At 40.0% G+C, this 14,592-nt stretch overlaps 1 protein-coding gene across 17 annotated transcripts in view; it reads right to left on the bottom strand.

Annotated features, from left to right (window-relative positions):
• CCDC171 (coiled-coil domain containing 171) overlaps window positions 1-14,592 on the bottom strand; it is a 311,338-nt gene that overhangs the window by 217,574 nt on the left and 79,172 nt on the right. For all 17 annotated transcript variants that reach the window (XR_009763232.1, XR_009763234.1, XM_061630303.1 and 14 more), the window contains 4 exons: window positions 9,586-9,692; window positions 7,441-7,530; window positions 5,043-5,243; window positions 104-271 (listed from right to left, as the gene is read on the bottom strand). Coding sequence is in view for 15 of the 17 variants with exons in the window: in XM_061630303.1 (XP_061486287.1) it covers window positions 104-271; window positions 5,043-5,243; window positions 7,441-7,530; window positions 9,586-9,692 (566 nt within the window). In the remaining 2 variants the exon portion in view is untranslated. The remainder of the gene's footprint in view (window positions 1-103; window positions 272-5,042; window positions 5,244-7,440; window positions 7,531-9,585; window positions 9,693-14,592) is intronic.

Genomic DNA, 14,592 nt, shown 5'->3' with positions numbered 1-14,592 from the left:
ATTCTTTTTGAAATAAGATGAATGTCAGTCCTTTTTAACGATGCTGTGATGTGGACGAATGTCACTGAATTTAATAGAGGCGGCTGGTGCCTGAGGACAGTACCTTCTCATTAGCCTTGTTGAGGTCTAAGATCAGGGCATCAACATTCTCCTGCAAGACTGTGCAAAGCTCTGGCCAGGAGAATTTATCGAGGATGCCTTCTGGCTGTTTTATGAGGACACAGCCTGCTACCAAGTGCTGATATAAAGTATGGAGGAAGGTTAGCTTCTCCTGCGAGATGGGATTTCATGCAAAGAAAAAGAAAAAAATTAACTGCAAATATTGTTAGAATCCAATGAAATATGTCATGTAAACAATAATGTGTGTGTTCCAGAGGAATAAATGACCTATGCTCAAATCATTAGTCAAAATCAGAAGATAGATAATTGCCCATTATACACACACAAGGGTTGATCCTGCAGACACTTTGTATAAGCCAGGGCATTTGTTTTTTCTGTGGTAATGGGAAGAAGGCTGTTTGTTAAAGACACACAGGATCAGACCTTGTATGTTTATGCAAACTGTAACCAAAATATTTGCATATCTATTAATTGAACATTGACTGCAATTCTTTTGAGCAAGAAAAAGACAATACAGTAGGGGCCCACATATGGCGCTTGTTCCGCTTTTTCAGTGTTTTTCGGCATGACGTGCTCCGAGAAGGGCGTTGGGCGCCATTTTATTTACTTTTCTGTGATTTTTGCTTTTCAGCGGGGGTCTGGAACCTAATCCACCATATGAGTGGGGCCCTACTATAATGTATATGGGACAAACTGTTAAACCAAATGTGGGGCTGCTGCTGAAAAAAGCAACCACAAGTTTAAGTCCACCCTGCCCCCTTTGTAACATGTAAGGAGAACTTACCTGTGCCATGATGCATTTTTTTTCTCTAGCCCAGGCAATGAATGATTTGGAGCAGGGGCAGAGAAAGACAAAACACTGTAGTATGAGCTATGTTCTACCAGAGTTCATGGAAACAGAGCTAAATGCATGATTGCCATTTTCTGTGGTTCCTTGGTGCAATGTCTTGTTTGCCTTGAGTTATACCCTCATTAAAAATTTCGTATCTTGCATAATAACATTAATAGTACAAACTTATACAGTAGCGCCCCGCTTTACGGCGTTCCGTTTTCCAGTGTTCCGATGATGCGGCGGCTTTCAATTAGGGGAAATGCCCCTTTTTAAAGCCGATTTTGCACTTTTGCGGCATTTTGCGGCATTTTCACAGCATTTTCGCGTGATGCGACCCATTATAGTCAATGGGTTCCGCTTTACGGCGATTTCCGCTTTACGGCGGGGGCCTGGTCCCTAACCCGCCGTATAAGTGGGGCCCTACTGTACACTCAAAACTAAATTCAAGTACGTTATACCAATGCTTTTGGAAAAGGGAGGGAATTTTTTAATTTCCTCTGCAGCTTCCTATACTACATTCCACACTGTTCTGCAAGGTCCTCCTAACTTCTAGAGTACATTTTTGGTAGTAGGGCAGGGGGAATAATCAAAAATAACTCCCTTCCATTAATGGATGAGTCTTCAGGATCAAAACTGAATTCCATTCACTGAGTTTGAAAAGGGTTACTTTCAGATAAGTAGGTATTGGATTGATGCTTCAGACATGTAAAATTATATTAATGTTTATCTTTTTTTTCTTACATTAACAATCCAACTCATAGATAACAGTACAAATATCTTTTTGAAAATGAAATGGACTATTCATGTGCTAGAGGTGACATTAGAGGTTCCAGGCTATGGTCTGAAGGCACATGAGGCCAGCACCCTGCTGAAGCTAAGCACGGTCAGGTGTGGTCAGTGCCTGGATGGGGGACCGCCTGGGAACCATATGTAAGCCACTTTGGGTTTCTATCATGAAAAGAAAGGCAGGGTATAAATGTAATAAATAAATAAATTCTAGACTAGAAGAGTTGAAATCTGCAAGGCTCAATGAACTGCATCCTAGAGTATTGAAGGAACTGGCTGAAGAACTCTCAGAACCATTGTCTATTATCTCTACAAAACTGTGGAGGATGGGCAAAGTGCCAGATGACTGGAGGAGGGCTAATGTTGTACCTACCTTCAAAAAGGGCAAAAAGGAGGAACCTGGGAACTACAAACCAGTCAGACTGACATCAATCCCTGGGAAAGTTCTAGAGCAGATTATAAAGTGGTCAGTCTGTAAGCACCTTGAAAGAAATGTAGTGATTACTAGAAATCAACATGGATTTGTCAAGAACAAATCCTGCCAGACTAATCTTATCTCATTTTTTTGATTGGGTAACCTCCCTGGTAGACTATGGGAATGCTGTGGACACAATATATCTCAACTTCAGCAAAGCTTCTGACAAAATGCCCCAGGATATTCTGATTAGTGGGTTGGATAGAACAGCTATCAGGTGGATCCATAGTTGGCTAAAGAATCATACTCAAAGAGTGCTTATCAATGACTCCCTCTCAAAGTGTGGGGAGGTAACGAGCGGGGTACCCCAGGGCTCGGTCCTGGGCCGATTGCTATTCAACATTTTTATTAATGACTTGGATGAGCAGGTGCAGGGAATGCTTATCAAATTTGCAGATGATACAAAATTGGAAGGGATAGCTAATACCTTGGAAGGCAGAAACAAAATTCAAAAGGCTGGAGCAATGGGCTGAAAACAACAGAATGAAATTTAACAGGGATAAGGGCAAAGTTCTACACCTAAGATAAAGAAACCAAATGCACAGTTATAACATGGGGGATACTTGGCTCAGCAATACTCCATGAGAGAAGGATCTTGGGATTGTTGTTGATCACAAATAGAATATGACAAACAGTGTGATGTGGCTGCAAAAAAGGCAAATGCTATTTTAGGCCGTATTAGCAGAAGTATAGTTTCCAAATCGCTTGAAGTATTGGTTCCCCTCTATTCAGCACTGGTTAGGCCAGCGTGGTGTAGTGGTTAAGGTGTTGGACTACGACCTGGGAGAGCAGGGTTCAAATCCCCACATAGCCATGAAGCTCACTGGGTGACCTTAGGCCAGTCACTGCCTCTCAGCCTCATGAAAACCCTATTCATAGGGTCACCATAAGTCGGAATCGACTTGAAGGCAGTACATTTACATTTTTAAGCCTCATCTTGAGTACTGCGTCCAGTTCCTGACACTGCATTTTAAGAAGGATGCAGACAAACTGGAAGAGATTCAGAGGAGGGCAACAAGGATGATTACGGGACTGGAAACAAAGCCCCATGAGAGCAGACTGAAAGAACTGGGCATGTTTAGCCTGGAGAAGAGAAGACTGAGGGGAGATATGATAGCACTCTTCCATTACTTGAAAGTTTGCCACACAGGGGAGGCCTAGGATCTCTTCTCAATCATCCCAGAGTGCAGAATACAGAATAATGGGCTCAAGTTGCAGGAAGCCAGATTTTGACTGAATATCAGGAAAAACTTCCTAACTGTTAGAGCCATGCAACAATGGAACCAATTACCTAGGGAGGTGATGGGCTCTCCCACACTGGAGGCATTCCAGAGGCAGCTGGACAGCCACCTGAACGCTAGGCTTTAATGCGGATTCCTGCATGGAATGTCCTTATAGGCCCCTTCCAACTCTACAATTCTATGATACTATGACTAGACCCTCTAATAATTCTTCTGGATTTTCACCAATTTAGAGCACAGAAGAATCTCATCCTGCATCATTTCACTTGATGCAAACAGTTTAAAACTTTTCTACAAATCCAAACCAAAAGCTAGAGCCTTGATCCAAAACCCACTAGGTTCGGTTAAAAGATTTCCATTACTTTCACTGTGTTTAAGATGCAGTCCAACTAAAAACATTTCCAAAGAGACTTTACAAAGGCATTAAGAATGGAATGGCTATTGTGATGTTTCCAACCATATTTTGGTGTTTAAAATCTCTCATGGGAAACCACCACCAACACACAGCACAATATTAACAAAAGCGTTTCCACCCAATCTTTCGCTTCCCCTCGTTAATTTAATCTGTCGCCATTGTGTCTTTTTTGCTTGGGCTGTGATAAACCAAGCATGGTAATCATCCATTTGGCCTGGAAAAGGAATCCAAGGACCCAGAATCAATTCACACATGTTGAACCCAACCACAATACTGTAGACATGCTGACTTTACAATATAGTCAGGCTTCTAGTTTCCTCTACTTTAATCACTATCTGATGAGCAGAACAATTCCAACTGATTCATATGGACATAATTTAAATCCCAGACTGTTGGAAGGGTGGAAAGAATGTTTCCTTTTTACTCACTTGGCATTCCTGCTCATATTTGTTAGAGTAACGAGCTCAATATGCAGCACAATTTAGATAAAGAATAATATAGTTGATGTACCTAGTGCAGAAAAACTTGTGTATGCAAAAAAGCTAAATGCAAGCCCACTATGTATTTTTTAAAATATGATAAACAACATGGTGGAAAGCTTGTTTCAAAATAACACTTCATGAAACAATTATTGTTGTACACAGCAGACCACAATCTACTGCCACCCCAAGAACAGGAAACTAGTATTACTTTCTTAGTGGGCAGGTAAAATGACCCAGATCCTACATGGCTGTTGCATTCTTGGTTGTCATTTGAAACAGTTAATGGCAATTAGTGCCAAGGGATTGGAAAAATAATCTATTCCAAATGTAAATATTTGATCCAGCGAAGCAGCAACTAAAAAAAAAAAAAACACCCCAAGACATGTTTCTTAAAACACACTTATGTATGTCCCTTCTCTCTTCTCCAAGAGCACCATAATATTTTTTAAATTTAAACAGCCAGATGGATCCAATAGTTAAAGCTGTTTAAAAAAAATAAGAGGAAGACTGAAATAAAAAATACTTAATGGCAGAAGCAAAATTACATACAGATATATTGCAAAGCACCCATCTTAATATCTTATTGTGAGGGGGATACATCTATATCTATAAACTAGCCATCTGATACATGTAAATGTACAAAGCTAAGATTAAAGCTTCTTTTTGACAAACATTTTGTTTCTGGTAATACCTCTGTATCCTTCTCATAAGCTTGGGTAAGCTTCTGGATTTCATTTCCAGATTCTGTAGAATGCACTTTCGCTTTCTCCCAGCAGTGCAGTACATTCTGTAGCTCCATTTTTAAAGTAGCTATTAAAGATTCTCTATCTGCACACTTAGCTTGCCAATGAGTTAACTCTTTGCTGGCACCGGCAAGGTTATTGTTCAATTCCTAAAAATGATACATTAAAAAAAGGAAAGGTAATAGTTTTATGACATAAAGCATAACATTCTGCTTCTATTTGATAGCACTGAAAATACAAGGTCTACAGTCAAATACACATTCCTAAATATCTATAAACAAAACCATTTACTCCAATTATAAACTACTACTACTACAGAGTTTACCCTTGGAGTTGAGTAATGATAATGGAGTAGTTCCTATTTTCCCACTACCATAGAAACTTCTAGCATTTTTAGAATACATCACCGGAACTACTATTTCTAAAAACTGTAAAAGTGTTCAACTTTCAAAAAACTAAAAGAAGTTTCAAATGGAAACATTTGGAAATTTTGGGGGAATTTAGTTTTTTAAATAAATAAGTATATAAAAATGAAATAAAAGCAGTGCAGTCTTCTACATGCCTGTTAGGAAGTAAGTCATACTGAATTCAATGGGGTTTACTCTCGGTAACTGGGTATACAATTGGAGCATCAGTGTAAAATAGTTTTTTTTGAAAAAAATCTGTTTTTAGAATGTTTTTAACTTTTCCTTTTTTGTTGTTGTTGTTAAAATGTTTTGTTCATGTGTTTGCTGCCCTGGGCTCCTTTGGGAAGAAAGGTGGGATACAAATTTAAATAATAATAGTAGTAATAATAGTAATCTACTACTACCACAACTGCATAAACTGGAGTAATAAAATTGAGTCCAAAGAGGGGCATACATTACGACTGTTAGGAATTAACAGGATATACATGACTAATCTAAATGAAAATATGAATGTTCAAACTTTCTTTCACAGTATAACAAGAATAGTTCTAAAGCTAACATTTACATTGACACTTTAGGCACAAGAAACAAGGAAACAAGGTAAGAAAAATAGAATAGGTTTATATTGTGTCCAGAGAAGCACAAGTGGAATATTGCTAACGCAATGGCTTTTTTCCAGTCCCTCCTCTTCCTCACTGAATCTCCCTCCAACACTTCGGACAGTCTGGAAGCACTTAGGAATGACATGAGAAATCAGCCCGCCCCCTTGTACAGTTGAAGTGCTTTTCCACTTGCACAGGGCATCTTTGGTTGAACTACTTGAGCACAAAGTTGGTTAGAAGACCATTCTAGAAATAGATAACATAAGTAAGGTAATCCTGAATGGGGGAGACTATATATCAGGCCTTCTCTTCCATGTCTCTCCCTCCCCTCACTAAAACTAATGAGGAGGGTGGAGCTCCAGTCCCAGACATATCCTCTTGCAGCTATAGGTGCTGAACAATTTATTCTGGAGATACCCTACTGAAACTAATGAAATACCTAAAAATGTACTAGTGGTACTCACCTGAAAGGTGTTTCTAAGGGGACACTAGGACACCAACAAGTGGGTTGTCATCAGGGCTGGCACCAGGTCTGAGGTAGCCCTTGGGCATGAACACCCTCCTGATGCAGCTGGCATGGGTTTAAATAGGCCCGGCCACCCTACCTCCCACATTGTCACCTCAGTGCGCTAGCATGCTATGTGCACATGCCTTCACATACGTTGACATGGCAATGTGGGAGGCAGGGTGGCTGGGCCTGTTTAAGCCTGTACCAGCTGCATCAGGGAGTTGTTTGGGAGGGTGGAGCTCTGCGATCCACACCAGCATCAGGTTGTGGGGTGTGATTTGCCACCTGGGGTAAGGGATTGACATGTGCTGCAAATCACACCCTGCAATCCAATGCTATCATGGAGCACAAACTCCACCCTCCCAGGGGCCCCTTTGAGCCCCAGGAACCCTCAGGCTTGTGCCCTACCTGACCATCTGCTGGCATCAGGCCTGGTTGTCATCCTCCAATCGCTTGAAGACAGGGAAAAAAATCATCACTCCAAGAAAACCCCTGACTCATCCCTCCCTTGGAGTGACAGTTCACCTTCTGACCAAGAGTAAAAAACACTTCCTACCAAACAATCATTCACAGACAACACAAGAACATAATACTCTTCAAGATTCAACACACAAACAATAAACCAGAATAAAACAGACCAGCAGAGCACCAGCGAAAACAGGCCCACTTCAACCAAGGCAGGAAAAACAAACTGTCATTGCAAAGGAGGGGTGACCCAGAAGTTCTCCTGGAAGAAGGTGCTTTTGGGAATACCTTCACAATCAAGATGAAACTTATTGGAAGCATTTTTAGTGTGGTGAATTTTTTAGGCATGTTATAATATAGATACCTGAAGTTCTTGAGTTTGAAATCTTAGTTGGTGTTGGGAAGATTCAAGCTCTTTTACCATCTTCTCAGAGAGAAATGTCATTTTCTTTAGCTGGAAAAAAGTAAACAGTGGATCACATTTACAAACTATAAAATTAATTATAATATAATTGCTGACAAAGTGCGATCCTATGAACACTGACTTTTCTGGGAGTGAATATCAGTGAACAGAGTATCCACTGCCATATTTCTTGGTATACTTGGTGTTTTTCCGGTTTAACACATTGCCTCTTTTATTCCACCACAATGTCACTGTCTACTGTATTCCCTCTAGCTAGCGTCATCTTAAACTACACAAAGTGTATTTTCTGTCTACCTTGTTAATAGTGACTAGGTTCCAAGAAAATTATTAGCATCTTAACAGTGCAATCCTATGCCTATCTCATTAGAAGATCTATTGAATTCACAGTTAAGCACGTACAGATTTCAGCCAAAGTCTAGCTTAACTTAAACTTTTAAAGTGTGTAAAAACAAGTGAAATGATCGTTAATATACACACCAAAAATATGCTGTTAAACGAGGAGAAGCTACTTGGATCTTTGCGTATTTTAAAGGAGCTAAATATACTTTTACAAACCTAATAAATTATGTAATATGTAACAAGGGACTATTTTTGAAGGAACATACCTAGAGATTCTTTTTTTATTGTATCAAAAAGTTTAGTTACTAATTGCATAAAAGGAATAAAGAACTAGAAGACAGCAGCAGTATCAACAAGGAAAAAGAAAGAAGGGCATAGAGCTACCCCATCTGCATATCATGAGGGTACTCAGCGGTCTCTGGCTCCATATGACAACTTCAGGGTTGGGCACATGCAGTCCTACTGGGAAGTCTTGTGGCAGGCCATCAGTTGGTCCTGCCCTGGTTGTGATGTATTTTTCTTGACAGTCCATTCTTCTTGCTGACAGAATACTCTTTCTGCTTTCTTAACAGACACCCCCTTGGTCTCCCCACTGCTGTCTCTGGCATCGTTTCACAACAAAACATGTTCCTAAGCCAAAGCCTGTTGAGCCAACTTTTCAGTTGTGCTGAAGATCAGATGACATTCACCCTCCCAAATAACAATTCACAGTGGATATCCCATGTCTCCCATGTCTAGTCACTCTGCTGTTCTCTGCCCTAGGCCTCAGAAGGCTACTAAACATGTGGGTTGTCAATAGGAGAGAACTAACAGTGGTAGCTGTGTAAGAGATATGTGTAATTGTTTCCACTGTGACTTTGTTTTTGTGCCCCTGGAACAATCTCAGATGGTGCAAAATACTTGACTCTTAAAGGATACTTTGCCTTTTTCAAATATCAAAAGCTACTCTGTAATAGAACATTGAACATTTTAAGAACAGAAAAGCATCCTAGCAAGAAGTAGTATATTACTAGGGTATTTCATAGTCCAATCCATAAGCCAGTTCAACGGAAGTGCTTTGATTTAAGTTTCATTTAACATCCAGCAAAGTTAATGAGACTAAACTGGCATTAAAAATACAGCGGCTTAAGATGTTTCATAAACTTCCACTCTAAAGTACTAAAATATAGGATATTTTAATTATTATAAACACTTGAATAAAATAAATTTTAAATATTCCATACTGATAACTTTAACAAAGCATACAGCGAACATCTTTCTCTAGTAGGATTTAAAAAAGCATACAACACATATCTTTCTAAGCAGTACAACAGAATCTCAACTTGTAACATATTTTTTTTCTAATGCAAAAGCATGCACATATTGACCTGCTGTCAATCTATACTGGATTTAAACACATATTTTAAGGTATTTGTGAAAAAATCCATATTATATATTTATACTAAAGCCTTAAAAGGATTACAGACATCGGGGATGCATGTATATTCACTAAAAATAATTGGGAAGCACAGAAGTTTGATGATTTTTTTAAAAAAAGCACACAGCTGAATAGTTTCCTAAGTTTAAGTGAATCATGACCATAGGGCAAGCTTAGAGGAAGAACAGTGACAAAAGATTATTTCTTTTTCTTATCTGTGAAGCTGTCAACTCAACATTCCCAGTGTTTTGACCTCTGAAACAAGCAAGGAATCTCTAGTATTGGGGGCCGAAGGCTATGTGTAAGAAGCCAAGCAGTGCAAGTGTTACCTCATTAGATGCATCTTCCAGCTTGTTCTGGTAATCTGTCAAGGTATGCCTCAAAGTCTCAAGGACAAGAGTGAAGCTTGGAGATTTATCTTTGTCCTTGTGAATGCCTGAAGAAAAATACAGAATCAAAACAAAGCCCTCCAGTTGAACAGAAGACAGAAAACTTCTCCAAAAGCAACAGAGATATTTAAATTAGTTGAGCTCCAGTGACAATACAGAATGTTGAACAACCACTGTGTTTTCTCCAAGGCATACTGGAGTATCTGTTCTTTAATTCCAAATAAAGCTTGGAGAAAATGTATAAATTGTGGCTGCAGTTTGCCACATACAAAAATATTAACTGCAGTTTGTTTTCCAACATATCATGAGGCCTATGCCTGGTCAATTTAAAAGGTGTCTAATGACTGCAACTCAACATGTCATTCTGAAAAGATCATCCACCAAATGAAACAAACATATGTGTAGAGAATTCATGCCTTTGTTGCCTCATGAGGGCCATGCCTTTCATAATGAAATGTTCTTTCACTCAACTGTGCCAAGGAACACAGGACTTCATAATGTGCCTGGGTGCAACTTAAAGCAGTTGAAATCTAATCCTAAGTGTTATTTCTCTTCCTATCCTGTATTCAGAACTGAAAAATAAAACTCAATTGATTACTGAAGCCATTTTAACTCATGACCACATTGTCCGCCATGGTCCTTCCTTCCCAGCCCCCACTCAAATTCCAGTATTCCCACTCTTCATAAATGCAGTGGCCATGCAAGGCTTCTGCTTTGAGCTCAGATCATGGTTCAGTGTGCCATCAGTCAAGCCACTTTCTGAAGGTTTGTGACAGCATGCCCAATTGGAATTCAACCCCATGGCTGCTTCATTAGATGCATTGTGACTGGCCAGGTGGGGAACGGGGGTGGGAGCAAATCAGCCTACCACAACTAACTTCATCCTGAGAATTGGCCCTGAACATTTGTCCCAAGGAATGGGCTGAGACAGACACTTAGGTTCTAGGATAAGTTTTTTAAAGGAACATTTTCAGGTGTTACTGGAAGCAGAGCCACATGGATATACTTCCACTTGTTGCATTGCTGCTCTGTTGTCCAAGAGGAAAATCATACAGATAAGATTGGCAAGCTTTGCCATAATCCCGTACCATATCATGCCTAAAAGAATGTTTCCTGGAATTCTATTTCTACACTAAAGTTCAAAACCTGAGACACTGTTAGCTCTTGTGTAGGCATACCTTTACAAAATTTGCATAACAAAACATGCAGGCAACTTTGTGACTAAGATTCAAGACTGCTATAAGATTCTGTGTTTCTTAGATTTAAAAATGTTTCAAGTAGTCATAAGATGGTTAGGAACATAGGAAGCTGCCTTACACTGAGTCAGACCATTGGCGCATCTAGCTTAATACTGTCTATACAGACTGGCAGAAAATCTCCAGGCAGGGGTCTCTTCCAGACCTACCTGGAGATGCCACAGGTTGAACCTGGAGCCTTTTGCATGCAAAGCATGCACTCTCCCACCAATTCACATCCCTTCCTTTCCATTGTTTCTCGATTGGAGGCCACAATTAACTATGGAAATTTTGACTCTCACATTTCAAAATCTGAAGCTGTGGGTAGGGGTCCCACATTAAAAAAAATGGACAAATATACAAAAGAAAGCAGAAGACTACACTTTAAAAAAATTAAAAAGCCCAGCAACCTGCCCACTTAGAGCCAAACTGTACATTATTTGTGTTTGTTAATAGGTATGCTTATGTTGGGCACTTTTATTTTGAAGGAAAAGCTGCCATATGGGGACTCCAATTTAGAATTGTGTCTTTGGTTGTTATTGTTTTATGATGGTTTATGTTTTGCTTTTACTGTATTTTATGGTTGTAGTTGTTGTTCTTATTGTCCATCGCCCTGGGATGTGTCTGGACGAAGGGCAGTTGAGATTTTAAATAATATATTTTCACAAAATGTTTATTGATCCATCAAACATTACAAAAATAAATAATATAAATATATAAACATAATATAAGTTCCCAATCCAGATTGGATCCTGTACTACTTTCCCACCAAAAATTGCTCCCTTCCAGTTGCTGCTTGCCCCTGAAGGTGCAGCCAGAAGCAATCAGAACTATTTTGATAACTGCCATGAAACTCTTGGCGACCCTTTAGATACTTTAAAGAGTGGTGGGTAGGAGAGGTCTAAAGCCCTTTTCTTTGTTTGTTTCCAGTCTCTTTGCCATGAAAAACTAAATACAAAAATAAAGTGGCTGGCTGGAGAGAGAGGGAGAAGGGCTTTTTTTCACACAATGGCTGGGGCCCTAACTTCAATTCTGAACAGAGCATCATTCACAGAACAGGGTTTTTCTACCTCCCCCTTCCTTCCGCAGTCCTCAAGAGGGCTGCCATCCCTCCCAAGAAGGCATGGCTGGAGATTCAGAAAGCCAAGAGCTGGTCAGATCTATGACTTCTTGGGCAAAGAGGCTGTCTTGCTAGGGCAAGCTTCCATGCCTTGGAGGACATCTCTTCTGCAGCTCAACATGGCAAAGAGGCACCCTCTACTCCATACTTGGCAGCAGAAGAGCAGGGAACACATAAGTGCAAGCTGAAGAAGGGAAGTTGGAGATATGCTTATTTGGATTGGGCTGGATTGGGACTTTAATATTGGATCACGGTGTTTGCCTAGCTAAGCACCTGTACCTGAATGCTCACAACATCCCCAACTGTTTTCCTCTTATGTTAACCTACAAGGAAGCCAAACCATGCAGGCAGAAGCTTTATATATTCTCCGGAGCAACCATGGAGAGGACAGCCCTCAGGCTATCCCAGGTGTGCAAAGGGAAACCAAGTTCTACTTGAGCATGCTTTGACTGATGATGTGGAAAAGCCCTAAGGATACATAGCAAGCAGATCAGTAACAGACCAATGGAGAGATTTCCTCACGTTAACTTCTGCGTCAAGAGTAAGTAATGGGCCAGGAGACCCTGAACAAATCAAGCAATGGGGTTCAAGAAGACAGATTAGAAACCAAGAATAATGTGAAGTCACTCATACTGTTAATGATAATCAAGTCTTGGCCACAGAGGAAGGAAAAGAGAGATATAAATGTAACAAATACTTTTTTTAAAGAATTAAGAAAAATGTATAGGACATGAAGTTTCTTTCCATGGAAATTTTCTGGAGAGATGGCCACTCAAGATGTTTTAGGTACAGGAAAAATGCTATTGTAATGCACAGATTTGACCATACGTCCCTTGGATTTCATTCCACTTCTATGATTCTAATATTCTAGGTATGGCAATTCCATCAGGACTTCCTTACGTTTTCTTTAGAAAAATTTTGAAATTACTACCCCATTAATTTCCTCTGCATTGCTCTTGGGTGGCCAATGTGAGGCATAGGTGCAGAGGTGGTGGTTGGTGGTTGGTATGTGGAGCTGGAGAGTCCATAAGCCAGTCTATGGCACTGAGTCAGTCCTACATTCCTGCCTGCTCCCACAACACTACACTACTGCTGACCCCCAGTTCACAGACTAGAAGCAAAACCTCACCAAGTCACAGTGCAGGCTGTAGTGCATACTATACTGGCTTGCATGCCAGCACTGTTTTGCCATATTTAGCCCCAACACTCATTTGATTTCTTATTTCTAAAAAGACCTTCCTAAAGTGTTATATCCACACTGAAAGCATGCCAAAACCCTTGTTCAATTAACTTAAGCAGCCAGGCAAAATGTCAACATACTTCTCAAAAGTCTAATTTTATTCAGCATCAAGATACACAATCCTTGTCTTGTCGTGTTGATATACAGCAAAAGTGCTACTTCCATGGGAGTGGATGAGAGTGGGAGAGGGAAGGGGATAATCACAAGACAATGTGACAAGGCATTGTTTTCAACTGTCATCTCTTCCCAAGGGCCACAAAAGGACAAATTCCAACTCTAAAAAACATTTTTTTAAAAAAAGACACTCATAAAAAGGCATACGTTTCATATCAATAATTATTCTCAGGATTTATTTGTATTGTCTTGACTCTCTACTCCAGGCAGCCAGTCCCCCTTGCCAAAACCTCTATCCTAACAAAGTAGTTCCAGAATGCTGAGTTCAAAACCTTATTCCATGCTTCTAGCTTGCCAAAGAGGAGGGGAGAATCTTGCCAGCTTCAGCAGATTCAGTTCCCCAGGCTACACAACACTTTGTCCCTCTGTCTCCACAACTCCCTAGATGTAGTCTGAATTCTGGCTCCAAATCGAAGGCTCTCTACCATGCTGTTCTATGAGCCCTAACAATTCATGGTAATTTCATTAGCGTTCATTTGTTGGGAAAGCTGGAATGCAAAAGGCAACTGCAAGCAGGTTCCCACCATGTTAAAGTAGAAAACAGACATGTAGTGGGAAAGTACAGCTTCCAAACTGAAATACAAACAAACTGTGGTTGTGTCACCATAGAATTCAGACAGGACTGGATTCTTCTGAGGTCTTCTGGACCACTTCTGTCTGTCACTCTGAAAGATGCACTATAGTTATCACGTTCCATGTAATTTATTTAAAATATTATTTATTTATTTAAAATATATATTATGTGCCATTTGCCAGAAGACTCAAGGGCATTGTACAAAAGTAGAATACCTGCACAACAGATTTATCTATGTATCTATGCATGTGTGTCTGTGTCTAGAATTAAACCTCGTTTGTCTTTGTGCACTTGGTCAATTAATAGAACATTCCCATTCTTGTTATCTTAATGCAATGGCTCCAACCTCCCGCCCCTCCCAGTACAATTCGCCTTTGGCTTCACGAACAAATTCAGATCAAGATCATCATTCACCCCAGCACACCTGAAAAACCCATTATTCAGTGGTAGCAACCAATAGATACAGTATTTACAGGCAAAGGGTTGTATCCAGCTAGGTTATGCTCAGAGGAGATAAACCAAAATTGATGGACCTAAGTCATGCCCATTAACGGCAATGGGTCTACTCCAAGTAACATTAACGCTGGATACAACCCAAAGAGTA

The sequence above is a fragment of the Rhineura floridana genome, chromosome 1 (assembly GCF_030035675.1).
Source record: "Rhineura floridana isolate rRhiFlo1 chromosome 1, rRhiFlo1.hap2, whole genome shotgun sequence".
NCBI classification, from domain to species: Eukaryota; Metazoa; Chordata; class Lepidosauria; order Squamata; family Rhineuridae; genus Rhineura; species Rhineura floridana.
This window is presented reverse-complemented; position numbering and strand designations above follow the sequence as displayed.